We start from the raw sequence: 19143 nt of genomic DNA on the forward strand, positions 1-19143 counted from the left end.
CACGCGTGAACGCCCTCGCCGTCCTCCGCTGATCAGGCAGCTCAGCCGGCGACGATGCGGAGCAGCAGCACGTTTCCCAGCTGAACTTGTTGCGCTGCAGGTGAGGGGCTGCGACCGGTGGATGCGTGCCTGGCGATGGCAGACTTCCCCGGGAAAGTGAGCACTCGGACTGGCAGCAGCGGTAACGCACACGGATTCAGCTCGGCTCCAATGCAAATCAACAGTTCCTTCTTGCGATCCTTCCTGGGTCTATTGATGATTGGGGAATTAGTAAGTTCACCCCCTTCTCTTGCTTTCTCACTGAGCCGGTAAACGGGAGCGGAGCAACTCGCTGTTAAACGCTACACCGAGGCGAGGATGAAGTTTTATTGACATTAAATTTTAATTTCCTTGTTGGCTGAAGGCTTGCACGTTGCCGGAAAACGGCTCCGTGAAAGCAGGTTGGGTTGCACACAGGTTGTTAAATAGTGTTAAAATTTGGACGGTTCTTGTTTATCCATTACAAACATCGAGTTAGAGATACATCAGGGCATTGAGCCTCGCAGTCGGATGGTCACGTTACCACTGTGAGCAGATCTGGACGCCCACTTCTAGCTAGGAGGTGATTCTGTGCAGGAAAGGTTGGCGAGGATGTGGTTGGAACCTGGAGCATTTGAGACTAAATATGCTGGGCCCACTGTCCCTGGAGTGGAGGAGGCTGAGAGGTGACTTTGTGGAGGGACGTGAATGGAGTAGATAGGACCATCCTTTTCCAGTCTTCAACTGGAGGGCACAGATTTGAGAGGGAAAGATTTAATGGGTATCAAAGGGACACGTTTTCCATACAGAGGGTATGAGTGCGTGTGATGAGCTGGTTGTGGTGGCTCCCGTTACAAAATTTAAGTCGGAGAGGACTTGCTCACTGCACCAGTTGGGCAAGTTACAAGACTGTAACTCTTAAAGGTTGGTCTCGAAATATGTGTATGAAGCTGTGATAGAACAATTTTACATAACATAGTTGTCAGAACCTCCACAACAAAGACTTAAATGCTTGAAATGAGTGGGCAAGGGCTCTCCCCTCCAGTTGGGAATTTTTTCCAAATTTGATAACACAGTACGAGACATTATTCGACAAGCTTGCAAGATGACATTCCTTGAACAAAGCTGAAGCTTTTTTAACCTCTGTATGCAGGACTTGGGGAACCTTAACTCCTGGCTTTCCCCACAGACCATTTGTTCGCTGCATCCTTACTCCAGTGCATCCCTCAACCCTCTGACCTTGGAATCTGCCAGCATGTAATATTCAGCTTTTTGTAATGGAAGCTCAAGATTTGGAAAGAGCAAGATAAAGATTTTCAGGCAGCCATTTGTCACTGCTCACATCTCTGGGATCAACCAGTGGAGCAAAGTCCTGAACATCTGCATTGGATGAACCTCTACAAAGGCCCAGTCGTCTCCACTTTTCAGGCCTTCTGACAAACGCACATTGTATAGAGAGCTGGCTAATGGGTCTCGTTCCTGTGTTTGAGGCAGCTTCCGGTGACTCTGTATAAAAAGGTATTTCTTTTTCTTTAAAAACAAAAGCTACCAGAATGTCTGACGATTTTGGAGTGCATTAGAGTGCAGTAAAGTAGATTGGCAGCTCCAGACACAAGTGGTCATGTAACTTTGCTTTCCATTCTTCTAAACTCCTGGAAGCCTAAATCAACATGCTCAGTGTTTTGGACTTGGTTTAACTTCAACCCAGGAACCTACTTAGTAGCACCATTTCCAAAGATCTCCACCAAAGCCCTGTGAGGTTGTAGCAAAACTTACTTCTCTCTTGTAATTATCCCTGCAACAAAAGGCAGCATTCAAGTTGCCTTCATTACTTTCTGTATATAAAGAAAATAGGAATAGTAATGTATAAACTTTCTATGGCAAAGATTGAAACTTGGTCAATGGGGTTTGCACAAGGCTCTCCAGGAAAAATGAGCAGAGATGTGGGAGGCTACAACACAGTCTGGAAGTTGAAGAGGAAAGGGAGATGGAACATGAGACCGTTGTTTATCAGGACTGAGGAATCAGCAGTTTGAATGGGAGGAGTGATGACAGAAAATTTGAATGGGTGGATGCACAAAACATTGGTTATGTATCTTTGCCTTTGCTATATAGAGTACACTGTTTGGTCTGCTGAGTTTCTCCAAGTATTTTTTTTTACAAAAATCAAAAACTAATTTAGAAGCTTGTCACATGTCAAAGGAACAGCAATGACTGCAGGGATCAGAAGCCCACTACTCAACTTGGTGACACTAGATAAATGTAAATGCAACTGGTTTTTTAAAAAGTGGCGAATCTAGTAGCTGGAAAAAAATAATAAAAATCAATATTATTTAGGCTTAGAAAAATATCAGTTCATGAAAGCTAGCATTGATTTCCCCCTTGAATATACACAGTGTCATTTTCTCCCTTTTCCCCCCTCCTTCCCACCCCCTCCAAACCCATTAAACGTTCAACATATACATTACAATAAACCCATTAAACAATGTCATCACACAATGAAAATAAACAAGAAAATTGTGTCATCTACTTTTACACACTGGGTCAGTTCATTTCATCATCTTCTCATTCTATCACTTTAGGGGGTGGAGGTCCATGTAGGCCCTCTCTGTTGTGTTCCAAACTTGTTCAAATAATGTGACTTTAATTTTTAAATTGTATGTTACTTTTTCCAATGGAATACATTTATTCATTTCCATGTACCATTGCTGTACTCTCAGGCTCTCTTCTGATTTCCAAGTTGACATTATACATTTTTTTGCTACAGCTAAGGCTATTATCTTTTTTGCACTTCGTCAAGTTTGAGGCCTAATTCTTCTTATATTACTTAGAAGAAAGATCTCTGGATTTTTTGGTATGTTGCTTTTTGTGATTTTATTTAATATCTGATTTAATATTTGATATCTTCCCAACATTTTTTCACTTTCTCACATGCCCAAATTGCATGTACTGTTGTTCTCGTTTCCTTCTTACAGCGAAAACATCTATCTGATACTGTTGGATCCCATTTATTTAACTTTTAGGGCCTGATATATAGCTATATATTTTATCATGTGTAACCTTGTATTTATTACATTTCTCATAGTTCCAGAGCATAACTTTTCCCATATTTCATTTTTTATCTTTATGTTTAGATCTTTTTCCCACTTTTGTTTTGGGTTTATAGCTTATTTCATCATTTTCTTTCTCTTGCAGCTTGATGTACATATTTGTTATAAATCTTTTAATTATCATTGTGTCTGTAATCACATATTCAAAGCTGCTTCCGTCTGGTAATCTCAGTCTGCTTCCCAATTTGTCCTTTAAGTAGGTTTTCAGTTGGTGGTATGCAAACATTGTACCATGAGTTATTCCATATTTGTACTTCATTTGTTCAAAAGATAATAAATTATTTCCCAAAAATAATTTTCTCTCTCATTCTGTAAAGGAAAGGTTATCTGTTGTAAAAGGAATTAGTGGATTTTGCTTCAATAATAATTTTGGTTTTTGGTAATTTGTTTTTTTCCTTTCTAAGTGAATCTTCTTCCATATATTGAGTAAATGATGCAATATTGGTGAGCTTTTATATTGTACCAGCTTTTCATCCCACTTATAAAGTATATGTTCCAGTACCTTCTCCCCTATTTTATTTAGCTCTATCTTAGACGAGTCTGGTTTTTCCCTTGTCTGGTAAACATCTGATAAATACCTTAATTGTGCTGCTCTATAATAATTTTTAAAGTTTGGTAACTGCAAACCACCTTGGTTGTACCTCTCTGTTAATTTATGTAATGCTATCCTCGGTTTCCCCCCCTTTCCATAAGAATTTCCTTATTATTCTCTTTAGTTCATTAAAGAATTTCTCTGTTAAGGGAATTGGTAACGATTGAAATAAGTATTGTATTCTTGGGAAGACGTTCATTTGAATGCAATTTAACCTCCGTATCAACGTTAGTGTTAATTCTTTCCAATGTTCTAAGTCTCCCTGCAATTTCTTTATTAGTGGCTGATAATTTAATTTGTACAGGTGGCTTAAGTTATTATCTAACGGAATACCTATAGGTATCGGATTGCTTATGTTTGCCATTTAAATGGTGATTCTTTTTTTAAATTCTGTATAATCTACATTACTCATTGACATCACTTTTATTTGTGTTGATCTTGTACCCCGATATTTCTCCATACTCCTTCAATTTCTTATGTAGTTCTTTTATTGATATTTCTTGTTCTGTTAATTATGATGCTTTCATTGCATCCCATAATATAAATTTGTCTTTCACTGATTCCGTATTTATTTCAAAATATGTTTTAATTTGGCGTTCAATAAACTCTCTAAATTCCTGCCTTTTAAGTAACATGGAGTCTAACCTCCATCTATATGTTCTTGGTGGGATGTCCTCCAGTTCTATTGCTAATAACAGGGGTGAATGATCAGCTAGCAATCTAGCTTTATATTCAGTTTTCCTAACTCTCCCTTGAATATGGGCTGACAACAAAAACATATCAATCCTTGAGTATGTTTTATGGCTACTCGAATAATATGAATATTCCTTCTCTCTTGGGTGCTGCTTCTTCCATATATCCATAAGTTTCATTTCCTGCATTGATTTAACCATAAATTTGGCCACTTTATTCTTTTTGCTAGTCTTTTGTCCAGTTTTATCCAACATTGGATCCAAATTAAGATTAAAATCCCCTCCTATCAATATATTTCCTTCCATATCTACAATTTTCAAAAAAAATCTTGCATAAACTTTTGATCCTCTTCAGTAGGTGCATATATATTGAGCAAATTCCAAAATTCTGAATATATCTGACACTTTATCATTACATACCTCCCCGCTGGATCTATTATTTCCTCCTCTATTTTGATTGGTACATTTTTATTAATTTATATAGCTACACCTCTAGCTTTTGAATTATATGATGCTGCCGCTACGTGTCCTACCCAGTCTCTCCTTAATTTATTATGTTCCACTTTAGTTAGATGCATTTCTTGCACAAATGCTATATCTTTTTTTTTTCTTTTTTCAGTAAATTTAATAGCCTCTTCCATTTAATTTTTATAGTCATATAGTTCAACATGGCCATCTCATATCCTGTTTACACCTCATTTCCGTTTCCTCACCACCACCATCCCCCTTTTCCCCATTTTCATCTCTTCAGTTTTCCCTTTTTTAACTCAATGTATAACAACACATTTAAAACATAAAATACTTCAACAACTCCCACATCCAATATTCCCTTAACCCCATATATTTCCCCCCCCCCCTCTCTGAGTTGCCCCTTATCCCTTGCCAAGCAACCACAACTCCCCTTTCCATTTGGATTGCGAACCTGCTTGCGACTGTCAACTGATTTCGCAGTGACGGTTATTCTCTCCCCCAAACCCCCCCAGAAAACACTTTTTTAATAAATATAACAATGTTCTCCCTTCTTTTCCCCCTTCCTTCTTTCTCTTTCCCTTCTTTAGTTCTTTACATATACATTGTTTTTACATCTTTATATATATTTTAGCGCCGTTCTTCATTCTTATTACATCTCTTCATCTCTCCTTCTGTCCTGCAAGTGTTCTGCAAATTCTTGTTCTACCTCCAGATCTGAGAACAGTCTGTTTTGCTCCCTGGGGATAAATATTTGAAGCACAGCTGGATGTCTTAACATAAATTTATAATCTTTTTTCCATAAGATCGATTTTGGTGTATTAAACTCCTTCCTCTTCTTTAAGAGTTCAAAACTTATGTCAGGGTAAAAAAATATTTTTTGACCCTTGTATTCCAATGGTTTATTGTCTTCTCTAATTTTATTCCTTGCCCACTCCAGTATATTTTCTCTTGTTGTGTATCTCAAAAATTTTACTAAAATGGATCTTGGTTTTTGATATGTCTGTGGTTTTGGAGCTAGTGTTCTGTGTGCCCTTTCTATTTCCATTCCTTTCTGCATTTCTGTCATTCCCAGGATCTTTGGGATCCATTCTTTTATAAATTCCTTCATATCTGGGCCTTCTTCATCTTCCTTTAGGCCCACTATTTTTATGTTGTTTTGTCTACTATAGTTTTCCAACACATCAGTTTTCTGAGCTAACAACTCTTGTGTCTCTTTAACTTTTTTATCACTTTCTTCCAATTTTCTTCTTAAGTCATTTACTTCCATTTCTACAGCCGTTTCTCGTTCTTCCATATTTTCTACTCCTTTCCCTATTTCTGTCATGACTAGCTCTAATCTTTGCACTGTCTTCTGTTCTTTTCATTTTTCTTTTAATTTCACTAAATTCTCATTTTTTCTTGAAAAAAAGCTTTATCTATATTCTGTCCATTTGTTTTACCTTCTATTTCGCTGTGAAGATCTTGGGCTTCTTCTTCCTCTTCTTCTGTGTCTGGACCTGTGTTTGTGTCGTCTTCTTCTCTTCCTTGTATCTGTTTCTATTCTGATTTTCCTGATGAGTTGCTTGTCTCACTTTGTTGGGCCTCTTCTTGCTTGGCCTCTTCCTGTTGGCCTCCTTCTTCTGAACTTCATCTGTTGGGCCTCCTGCTGCTGCTCTTCTTTCTTTTCACTCACTTTCCTGTCACTTTCTTCCTCTTCCAGCTGAGAGACCTGGTGTCGGGCAATCCTCAGCTGGTCCCGTTGTGATTGCCTGCTCCTCGGCTGAGCCCCCCTCCCGTAGGTGTTCTCCTTCTCCTTAGTATGTGCACTGTGCACTTTTTGCCTCAGAGAGCCATTTTTGCAGTCCAGCAGTTGTGGGTGGGGGGGGGGGGGGGGTGGTGGGGATCATGACTCTGCAGGGCCATCACCAACCTCTGAGATCAGCCGCTCTTCTCCACGACGACTCCCTGTTTTTTCATGCAGGTAAGGCCTTCTCCTTTTCTGGCATCTTTTCTTTTTTTTTCCTGTTGCTTTTACTTTTTTCTTCTTGGGTGCCATTTTCTTTCTTTTCACTACAACTTTATCTTTTATTTGTTATATTTTGTATTTATTGAACTTTGTTTTTCTTCACTTTATTTCTTCTTTTCGGGAGAGGGCTGGTATTCCTCTACCGGCCACTACTCCATCATGTGACTCCTCTCGATTGAATGCATGTTGATGCACATATTCTTCAGCTAATAGGATCATGAGTGTACTTAGCAATAGCATTTATTGTCTTCAGGGAAGATTCAATACAGCAGAAATGTCTTTTCAATGTTGCAACATCTGCCATACATTCAGTTACATTTGTGGTGAGTATATGCTTAAGGCTCAAAGACGTAGCATGACTGCACTTATTAAGAAAGCCTATGAGTTCTACTTCGGTTATAAAATTGGTGACCAAGACAAACCCTGAGCTCCTTCTATTTGTTGTGCAATATGTGCAGGCAACCTGAGAGCTTGGCTCAGATGTACATTATGCAGTTAAACAGGTCAAATGCAATAAAAAGATAATCTAAAATTATCTTCGTGTTCAGCTTGAAGTTGTCTATCATAAATCCCAATTTTTTTTTCAGGAAGCAAGGCTTTTGAAAAAATTGATGTCCAGTGTAATTATTTTGTTTTTCTCAGAGTTTTAGTTCATTACAATTTCTGTATTAATGATGAAGGACTTGAATTGCATCCACTTAACCACTGTTCACATTTGTGGATAAGAAGACCAATGTGCAGAAAATGACCACAAACATGACCAGTGAATTATTCTGGAATTTGGTGGATTTTGAAGTAAAGCAGTTAAATTTAGTCTTGGACCAAAAAAATGTGATTGAAACATTTGCCCTCTATTTTGACCCCTGCATCTAGTCCTTAATACACCAGCCCACGACAGGCAGTGGACAGTTATCAGCTGAATATTGTCTTGTTCTGGGCTATAGGAGCTGTGCAAGGAAGTGGAAGTGGAAATCTGGGCACTTCAAGAACAAATAATAGAGAAAGAAATCAAAAGCTTTAAGTGGATCATTTTTCTCATGGGTGTGTGCAGATAGATTTGGACTTTGGATGCTATTTCATTTATATAGTTGGGTTTGTCCATTTTCTTGTGCTTGCAATATTGTTGCAAGTTGAATGTCTGATAAGGGTTCTATTTTGACACAGATACGAAAGGTAAATAATCCATGCTAAAGGAAATGCATTGAACTGGTGCCTTGCAGTTTTCTTTCAGCTTGGCTTTAGGAAATTTATTGGGCTGCCTTCAGTTACTATAATTCAAAAACAGCTCTTGAATTGCAACACAGTTTTGAACATTTTCTCAAGATTAATTATGTGCTGCATAAATTTGTTGTTGGCCATTCTAAATTTGATTCCTTGCTAGTGAAAAGTGCACGCGAAGATGCAGTGATGAGCAAATTCGATGGAGATGGAATATCACTGATGATTATTATACTTGCACCCATGCCCCCTCCCTCACCATCATTCAGGGCCCCAAACAGTCCTTTCAAGTGGAGCAACACTTCTGAATCTGCAGGGGTCATCTACTGCATCCAGCATTCCCGTTGTGATCTCCTCTAAGTCGAAGGGTCTGGACATAGACTGGGAGATCACTTTGTTGAGCACCTTGGCTCTGTCCGTCTCAATAGCGTGGATCTCCCATTCCCTTTCTGACATGTCTGTCCATGGTCTCAGGCACTGCCAGACTGAGACCACTGCAAATTGGAGAAACAACACCTAATATTCCATATGGGCACACGCCAACAGGATGGCATTAACATTGACCTCTGATTCTGCCACCCCCACCCCATCTCTCCCCTTCCCCTATCCTGTGACTCCTTTCCTCTAGCTCTCTCTCTTTCCCTTGTTTTCCCTGTCTCCTTTTCCTCCAGTTCTGCATTCACAGAACCATCCCCTTCCCCGATCAATTCTCACTTTTCCTCTCCTGTCTTATCCATGTCCAGTTATCACCTTTTGCCTATTGTCCTGTGGTCCTCCCCCTGCTCTTCCCTCCTTCCTCCCCCAGCCTTTTTACCTTGGGCGTCTGCCTGCTTTTTTTCTCGTACCTTAAAGAAGGGCTCAGGCCGGAAAAGTTGGGTATATAAATCTTTACCTCCTACGGATTCTGTGAGTACCTCCAGCATTTTTGTGTTTTTACTGCAATCGCTGCGACTGCAGACTTCCATGTTTCACTGACTATTATGACTTGGTTAGCTGAAGCTACCCCCACCCCCCCCCCCCCACCCCGTGCTAGAACTGTGCTGAGTTTCTGTAAACACTGCTGAGTCCTCCTCAGCTTCGGATGCGCTGACGCCCATCTCACAAAATTACAATCAGACTTGTAATTGGTATTGACTGTCCTCTATTGATGTTTGGGTATGAATTAGGATACATTTCCTGTTAACAGATTTCTCTTAGCTGGTTTGTGGCATTTTTCTAAGTTTGAGAATTTGTGATCACTCTTCTCCATATGTACTCCTTCTTTCCATTTGCCTCCCACTCTCCGAACTACGTTAGGTAGTTCATTTGCAGCTACCAGTGCTGTTAAGCTATCGTGGTTCCAGCTGTAGAACTTGGATTTAATCCTTTCAGCGCTGAATGTGATGTAAACTTATGACCAGCAACATCAGAAAATAAATGCCATTGGAAATAAAATCCCCCCACTGGTATCAATTCAGAATTCCCCTTTTTGCTACCGTTGACTCTTGTTGGTGTCCTCGGGTCAAGTTTTTAAAGTTGTGGGAAGCAATGTGTACATTGATAGCCCAAGGGGCAGAATTCACTCGATTCCCACATTTGTTGGAGTTCAAGGCCTTCTGGTCCTTCTGTCAGTTTTCTACAATGGAGAGAGATGGCAAACGTTTTGACCAAAAGGAGACCTCATCCGATCCTAGAACAGTGCATGAAGAGACCCTTGTCTCATGATGTCATACCCGTTCGTACCCATCCTATCCGATCCATATCCCACCATTCCGTGTTTGTGTGCCTGTCTAAATGCCTCTTGAACACGGCTATTTTATCTGCTTCCACCACTTCCAGGTGCCTACCATATTTTTAATTGGTTTGTATATCTTCAGACTTCCCCATCTCACTTTAATTGTATGCCCACTGTAAGGTAAAAACATCATGAGATGGGACCGGAGAAGGAGTCACCCAGTACTAAGGAGTAACAGGATGCAGGTGTGACCTTGTACACTCAAGATAAGCTTGGCACTAACAAGAATGATGTGCAGCAGACTAAGAGAAGGATAGCAACAGTTTATTCATTGGACAATGTCATGGTATGATAATTTACTACGTACGTATCCTGAGGTATAAAAAAAACGCCACTTGCTGATAACGGCAGAATGCGCCTTCTCCAACTAACACTGTTAGTTGCAAGTGTTACAATCCGGTAATAAAGAACCTTGATTTCGACTCAGTCTGGTGTCTGACTCACTCATTCATGAACAAAGCAGACCTAACACCACTTGAGTTTAACACTTCCATCGTGGGGGGAAAAAGATGGCCTTATTCATTGCTCTCATAATTTAATATACTTCTGTCACATCACAGCTGACTATCCAGAAAAAACAGTCCAAGTTTCTCTAACCTCTCCTTGTAGCTAACACATCCACACCCTCTCCAAAGCATCTGCATCCCTTCTGCCATGCAATGACCAGACTACACTCTGTACTCCAAATGTGGCCTAACTAGAGGTTTATACAATTGCAAGATGGCTTCAAGATTTTTGTACTCAGCACCCCTTCCTATGAAGGCAAGGATGCCATTCACCTGCTTTACTACCCTCGCAACTTGTGTTGCCACTTTCAGGAAGGTGTGGACTTGCAGCCCAAGATCCCTCTGTGAACAAATATTCCCAAGGTTCCTCCCATTTATTGTACACTACCCTCTTGCATTTGACATCCCAAAGTGCAACACCTAGTGTTGTTCGGATTAAATTCCATCTGCCGTTCCCCGACCCAACAATTTCATCTGATCTATATCCGGCTGTATCCTTTGACACCTTTCCTCACTATCCACAACTCTGAAAATTTTTAGGTCCTCTGCAAACTTTATTTTTTAAAAGTCAGCTCACCAAGATTTTCATCCAAATTATTGTTGGAGGCCAGATTCATTTCACAAGACCAGCTCCGGTGTGGCCCCTGCCCTGGTTGGATTATCTGCGTATTGTGTCAAGAAACCTACAAGTTCTGCAGACTGGAGCGCAAGTCAAAAAATCTCCTTTGGTTTCAGCCATATTGCTGAAAAGTAGAATGACAATCGGAGATTAGATTTCAAGAGCCCTTGTGACACTAAGGGAGGCTTATTTTTTTATTTTTTAAATATTTTTTTTATTTTTCACACTGAACAATATCAACCAAAATATATAAACGTTTCCCTCTTAAATATACACAGTGGCATTTTCTCCCCTTTTTTAAATTGAGGCATATTGTTACTATGACAACAAATTACAAGCCTAATAAAAATGGCATCAGTGCAACTATTGCAACTGAGTCACTTTTCAATAGGGCTGGCAGCAGTAAGAAGGTAGTAGAACAGTGTACTGCTGGTGGCTAAACACAGTTCATTCCCACTTTGGGCAAGCCAACTGCTTCCCCAAGGAGAATTTTTAAATATCCCTTCTCCTCAAGGCCGTTCGCATGGAGCTGGCAGTTCTGGAAGGATATGCCTGAATGGCCACACACAGACAGGCAGGATACAGAGTCTGATGATCCCCTTGGCATCCAGTGGCAGTAGTTGGCAGGGTCTCCAAGAATGACTCAGGGACGGTGAGACCACTTGTAACATCTTTAGCAAGTTCCTAGTCCTAACCAACAGCCTCTGGCAAAATTTAGGATTGAATCCAAGATCCAGGTGTTTCTGTTGCAAACCCATTATCCCACTGAGCCATTGGACACTCCTCAATTCAAGCAGATGCTTTCATACACATTATCGCTGATGTAAAAAAACAACTGAAGGTTTCTACGGGGTTCAAGGACTGATCTGTTGTTTGGGATTGTCCCAACCTCAATTCATGTACAGACTAATAAATGCCATGTCTTAATTTACAAACCACTTACCTGGTTTAAAAAAAAACAGGTTAAACTAGATGTCCTTGTATATAAACAAAATGTTAAATATTATCTGTGGGTAGTTCATGTTCAGTGGTAAGACTTTAAATTTGTAATTTTTTTTGAGATGTATGATATACTAAAATATCCCTAAATATATGTGTAAATAACACACATGACTATCTGTACAGGAACAGACTTGTATATAATTTTATCCATGTGCCTCTATAGCCATATCAAAAGGAGAAAGCAATTCTGGATCTATAGATTAAGTTGATCCTAATGATCACTGGTACATCCTTGTGTGTAGCATTTCCCCCAATATTTAACCATCATTAAAAATGAATATCTCATCATCTCCCTGATGCTTTTGGGGTCTTCTGTGCAAACTAGTTATTGCAGTATCTGCTTCTCAAGACTGACTACAAGTGAGCCTCATTGACTGTAACATGCTGAGGTCATTAAAGGTGCTCTATTAATAAATTAATTTTACACAATGTACTCCCAACAAACATGAAGAAAATATCTGACTCCAGTGGAGTGTAGGTTTGTATATTCAATAGCAATGAGAATAATGTTAATCTTTTCATTAAAGTTTTCAAGAATTATTTCCCAGCAACCCAGTCCTGCATGTGTAAATGTCACCACAAACCGCTTAAAAACAACCGACGACTTGTACAGGAAAAAAACCCCAGTATCTAATGTTTATAACAATTGGTGGTCATTAAGCAAGGTGCACCAAGTACTGCATAGTTACATACTAAACTTCCAAGGACAATTTAACCAATGGGTGTGTGGGTTCCAGTCTGAGACCATTCCTTCTCCCTCTAGTGCCCTGTTTGAGTCTCTTCTCACCAAGCGACTGACATTTTGATTTTTTTTCCCCCTTGCACCCATGCCAATGTAGTGCATCACTCAAGTTCTTCTACATCTTTCTGTCTTAAAATTGTTGCTTTTCAGCTGCCAGGTGGTGGCTCTGTTCTCCAAAGATTTGGCTAATATATCTGAAAAGTGAATTCTAAAATGTAAAACCTTTGCTAATTCACTAGAATATTTCCCATTCCTCCTTTTGAAGGGAGCACGACAGTGGGTAGGTTCTGAGGATTTGGGAGGGGGGGGGTGGTGGGTGGTATTCCATTGCAACAGATTGAGTAAACTAGTTATTGAGTCCATGCAATAAGCGTTGAAACTCTGGCTTGACAGGCTGGATGTTGGGAATGTTTTTCCCTAGCTCAAAGATCCAGAACCAGAAGTCAATGGTCTGTTTAGCATTGAGATGAGAAATCTGTAATGAATCTTTGCAAATCTCTACTTGGGCATGCCAAGAAGGCTCGGTCTCTATTTGAAATAGGGATCATTAGATTTCTGGAATTGTAGATCATTGACCAGCAGGGCACAGGAACAGGCTCCTTAGCCCAGTGTCTGTGCTGAACATGGTATTCAAGTCCAAAAATTCCAGGCATTGAGGAGAGAAATGGTGCTGAAGGATATCAGCTATGTTTGTGCAGATTCTCCAAGGGTCAGATAACCATCTCTGGTTCCTATTTCTTGTGTTCTTTCTCATTGTTCTTTACCATTGAATAATGGGCGTGCACCCATGGCATGATTTATGTTGGCTTATCAAATGACTGACATTAATAATCGTGTAATGATATTGGCTGCTAATTGTTTTCATGTGAGTTTTAAAGGAAAAGTCATGAGTGAAAAATTTGTCAATGGGTTAGTTGGTAAAAGGCTTAATTCATATTTTGTAAAAATACTTTGGGTTTGGGGAGGGAGCTGTAAATCAGACTTCCCATTCCCACTGGACAAAGTCATTCTGAGTGAAAGTCCCCAATTCTGTCTCGCCTGCGTGCTCGATCCCGCAATGTAGAAACGAGTGCAACTGAAACACAAAGTATTTTCCTAAGAGGCCGGGGATTGCCTGAAACAGCAATTCAAGTTCAGCAGTTCTGAGTGGGGGGCAGGGAGAGAAGTGGGAGGTATGGTTAGTGAAGCGGTTAGCGCGATGCTATAAAGCACTGACAACCTGGGTTTGAATGGGGCACTGCCCGTAAGGAGTTTGTATGTTCTTCCCATGACCTACATGGGTTTTCTTCCAGCATTCCAAAAGACGTACGGGGCTGGTAGTTAATCGGGTGGCACAGGTTTCAGTGGCCAGAATAGACTTCTACCATGATGTAAGGAAATTTAAGAGATATGAGTATCAACTGTTGTTTGGGAGAGAAATCCGAGCAGCTGGCGGGAGCCTACATGGATTCCAGGAGAGTGGAAATTCCACCTCCAGTACCCAGTTTTGGGATTGAACTTGGGTCCCCAGATCTGTGAACCAACAGCACTGACCACTGTGCTACCCTTCTCAATGTGTGCCCTTGATCCAGATATCCCTTGAGGCTCTGGAGCAGCATTGGGTGTAGCCTGGGAAGCAGACCTGGCTGGTAGCTGGATCACTCCCCCAAAAGCCCAAATTGCCTGATCTCTTTGCTATTTGGATCACCGCCTTGCTTTGCACCTAGATTAGATATTCATGTTCCAGAAACTTTGAATAGAAGTGGTTAAGAAAGCTGCATCTTTGGAACATGGAACTGACCAAACATTGAATGACTAGGCTGTGAACTGACGAAATTTGCAAACTGGGCTGGTTAAAGTCAGTCTTGGGGCTTTGCCTTTGACTCAGAAGAGTATGGGGCCATATATAATCCAAACTTCCACCTCCATGCAGTATTGAAGGAATGGTTCAATCTCATTAATGTGAGTCCCCCAGGTTGATTATAGAAGATCCCATTGCACCAAACAAAGTTTCAAACAATCTGATGCTTTCCATTGTTAGAACCATACAACAATACAGCACAGAAACAGGCCCTTTGGCCCTTCTAGTCTGTGCTGAATCATCTTTAACCCAATTGGCAACGATTCACACATCTTACCCAAGGATACATATTCTAAAAAGTTTTGAGAGGTCTTAAAATCTAATGAGAATCTCTCAAATGAATATTATTGGTTCCATTGCTGAATCATTATTAAGAATTTAACCCTTAACCAATTTCACTTAAACAAATGCATCTAATTAGTATTTTTGGGAACTATCTAGATATAAATTGCTAGCTCCTTCACACATTTCAAGACCAAGCTGGTTGAAAACTCGGTCTGATCCTGAAAGAGTGAAAGGCGTTATTTTTTTGGACCTGCTTCCAACATTATGTTGTGTTCTGCGCAGGTCTTTGGCTCGTTGGTGTGGGCACTCATTGCTGGTTCAAGGATCTCGACTGGTGATGAAGCGTTTGGATGGGTGATATTTGTGGCGATCTTCCTGTGGATTCTCACCATTATTTTCTTTATTTTCTGCCTGCTGAACCTGACTTCAAAACTTCCAAAGGTGCCGTGGGGCCACGTGGTAGGTTTCATTTGCGGTATCGTGAGTCAGCGTGGTTCTGCAGATCTCCATTGCTCATGACGAACACGACAAACGTCCAGCACTTGGGTCTTCAGATAATCACTTTGCTTTATTCCAAATCTTACCATCACTTTCTGGGTTTGGGAGAGCTTACCCATGAGGAAAGCTTCAACAGCTTGGGACTCCACTCATTGTAGTTTGTGGATCGAGTTGCCAGCTGAAGTAGTGAATGTGGGCTCACTTTTAACATTTAAGAAGAATTTGGACAGGTACATGGATGGGAGAGGAATGGAGGGCTATGGACTTGGGTGCAGGTCAGTGGGATGAGGCAACAAAAAAAATTGTTGGTACAGACTAGAAAGGCTGAAGGGGCCTGTTTCTGTGCTGTAATGTTCTGTTGCTCTAGAAGAATAAGAGGCAATCTTATTGAAACATTTAAAATTCTTCAGTGGACAAAATAGGGTAAATACAGAGGGGATGTTTTCTCCTATAGGAGAGTGTAGCAACGGGAAATGTCCCAAGGGGACTGAGACAAGGAATAATTTCTTCCTGCAGAGTGCTGTGACTCCTTGGCTCTCCTTGCCACATGAAACTGGGGACAGAGACCTTGCATACATGCCTGAGGCAGAGATACCTGTAGATTTCCTAGATTTCCTGTCACTAAGGGAATCTAGGGTTATGACAATAGGGTAGAAAGGTGGAAGCGAGAGGTGTCAGATCTGCTGCAATCCCACTGAATGGCAGAGCAGGCTCAAGGGGTGGAAAGTCCAACTCCCATTCCCACTTCATATGGCCATAAAACGCCACTGCATGGGATTCAGGCAGGAGTTTTCATTCCTTGATTCAGGTAATTACTACAAGCCAGGGGAGAATCTTTTCATGGGCTGCTTTGCCATTCAGTCTGATTATAGCTGATTAAATATTCCTCGGCCCAATGTGGCAGCGTCATATTCATCTTTAACGCTGCTGATCCTGGGAAATACTGAGATCCTTGGTGACTTCTTGAACTACTGCTGTTTTATTAAATGGTCAGAACAGCAGAGATCAGTTTGACTCTCGGCAAAATAAGAAACAAGCAAGTTATTGTTTTCCAAAGAAAGATGAATAATTTTGCAAGGAAACAAGGAGGATTGTCTGTTATTTTTTTCCTCGTGCACATTGAGTTTAGTTTGTGCCGAGTTGTGAGGTCCGTCAGGGAATTGGTACCCAAAGGTGTGCCGGGATAGGATAGGGTTAGGTTTGTTTGTGGAAACTGCCCTTTAGAAAAAAAACACCAGTGTGCTCTCCAAGCCAATTCACAGAAAGTGGTTCATTCAAGGAAGTTCCTGGAGGGCACTGGATTCTATCAGTTTCAGGCACTTGAGGAAATAGAAAGAAATATCCAGGAAGAAGAATTATTTTAGCTCGGGGGGGTTATTTTGTGTAGTTTTCTGATGTAATATTGTAATCATACCATTTTAATTTTTTTAAATTTTTCTTTAAATGTAATTCTCTATTGTATTCATGTTATAAAATTTTAAATAAAGTCTTCATTAAAAAAAAAAGAATTATTTTAGCTGGGGTTTATTAAGTGACAGTGTATCTCAAAGTTTGAAAATCTCTGATGACATTTGGGGTGGCTATTACAGTGCCAGCCACCCAGGTTCAAATCCACCACTGTCTGTAAGGAGTTGTGTGTTTGCCCCATCACCATGTGGGTTTCCTCCAGGCGGTTTCCCCCTGCGTTTCAAAGGTGTATGTGGTTAATAGGTTAATTTGTTACGAGGGTGTCATTGGGCCTGGGGACTGGAGGGACCTGTAACGGTGCTGCGTAAATTTTAAAAGTTACATTTCCCCTTAATTATTGAAGGTAGTGTGATTGGGGCATTTATACATCTATTTATTTGTGTGTTTGCTTTGGTATGACAATGTGCTGCATAATAGTCTGTAGTTTAAGAGGCAGTCTTGTCCTTGTCTCCCCAGCGGCTCTATTTTAACTTGGGTGCCACCATTCTCTATTTAACTGCCTTCATCACGAACGCCTCGTCAGTTGACCCAACATCTATTTATGGGACCTACAAATACAATAACCGAGCTGCTAGTGCAGTGAGTATCTAAACACGTTGGAAGTGAATGCTCTTTTCTCTTTTGGAGAATGTGATTTTTTTTTAAAATTGTGCAATGCAAAGTAATTTTTCACATTTACAAAATAAATGATATCTAAGCTTTTGTAGTACTACCTTTAGTTGTTGTGTGTTTACCCACACTCGAGATCTAGCTTTCATGTGGGGCTCAACCACTCGCCCAGTTACGCATCACGCCGCGACAACAGCCCAAAGAAAACCCGTACAGCGGCGCTGAGGTTCAACTTCTGATTCTGGTACAGTGTGCATCGGATGGAATGCCCCAGTGATAGATTCTAATAACCCAAAACTTCCAGCAATTTATAAAACTGCTTTACAATAGTTATTATGTTACCAGAAGGAAGCAGCTTTGAATATGTGATTACAGACTCAAAGATAATTAAAAGATTTCTAACAAATATGTACATTAAGCTGCAAGGCAAGGAAAATGATGAAATAAGGTATAAACCCAAAGTGGAAAAAGGACTTAACTTTTCCCATGTTTCGTTCTCTATCTTTATTTGTTCTGGAACTATGAAGAATACAATAAATACAAGGTTACGTATGATACAATATAATTGGTTACACAGGCAATATATCACTCCTTGAAAATTAAAAGAATAGGATCCATCAATGTTGGATAGGTGCTTTCGCTGTAAAAATGAAATGGAAACAATACATGTAAGTTGGGCATGTACAAAAGTGAATACATTTTGGGAAGAACTAAATCAGATAGTAAATAAAATCACAAAAAACAACATTCCCAAAAATCCTGATATTTTTCTTTTAAATAACATAAGAAATAAAGAACTAGGTCTCAAACTGGATAAAGCACAAAAAAGATTAATTATGATAGCCTTAGCAAAAAAATGTATAATGTCAACTTGGAAAATGGAGGAGAGCCTGAGAGTATAGCAATAGTACATGGAAATGAATAAATGTATTCCATTGGGAAAAAAAAATCACATATAATTTAAAAGACAAAGTTACATTGTTTGAAAAAATCTGGGAACCATATATGGAACATAACAGAAAGAGCCGGCCTCGGACCTCCACCACCAAAAATGATAAGAAGATAAACACGATTAGATTTAATGTGTATAAGTAAATGATATGTCCTTATTTGTTTTCCTTTTGTATAAAGATGTTGTTTTATTGTATTTTATATGTTCAATATTTATTGGTTTTGGAGGGGGGAGGGAGGGATGTTGAAAAAAGAGAAAATGTCACTATGTTTAAAGAGATACATCTGTAAATATTTTGGTTGATATGGTTCATAGTGCGATAAATTAAGAATTACCAAAAAAAACAAGAGTTATTATGTTCACCTCCTGCTTTTACAGCTTTATATTTTGTTTCAGCAATTTTCAGCCGTTCCTCCTACCCCCTTCTTTTTTACCACTTCTCTTTCTGTACAGTGCAGGCTCGGATTATTATTACCCTCACTGTCCACTGTCTCTTGTGGTCCTAGTTTTACTTTTCTCTTATTTTTCTTGTTTTTAAAAAAAAAAAACACTTCTTCCAATTAGCTCTTTTGAGAAAAGAGGGTCTGATGTAAGTTAAACAGGAAAGTCTGCCAACGCTGTGGTTGCGGTGCAATACACAAAAGCGTTGGAGAAACTCAGCAGGTCATGCAGCATCCATCGGAAGCCAAGGTATCTGGCCTGAGCCCTTCATCAAGGTGTGAGTAGAAAGCAGGCAGGTGCCT

General features: G+C 40.0%; 1 protein-coding gene across 2 annotated transcripts in view; it reads left to right on the plus strand.

Annotated features, from left to right (window-relative positions):
* LOC138744781 (plasmolipin-like) overlaps window positions 1–19143 on the plus strand; it is a 48424-nt gene continuing 29281 nt past the window's right edge. For both annotated transcript variants that reach the window (XM_069901444.1, XM_069901443.1), the window contains exons 1-3: window positions 1–270; window positions 15157–15333; window positions 17296–17418. In XM_069901444.1, the coding sequence (XP_069757545.1) occupies window positions 136–270; window positions 15157–15333; window positions 17296–17418 (435 nt within the window). In that variant the 5' untranslated portion in view covers window positions 1–135. The remainder of the gene's footprint in view (window positions 271–15156; window positions 15334–17295; window positions 17419–19143) is intronic.

Source organism: Narcine bancroftii, chromosome 10 (assembly GCF_036971445.1).
Source record: "Narcine bancroftii isolate sNarBan1 chromosome 10, sNarBan1.hap1, whole genome shotgun sequence".
Classification (NCBI taxonomy): domain Eukaryota; kingdom Metazoa; phylum Chordata; class Chondrichthyes; order Torpediniformes; family Narcinidae; genus Narcine; species Narcine bancroftii.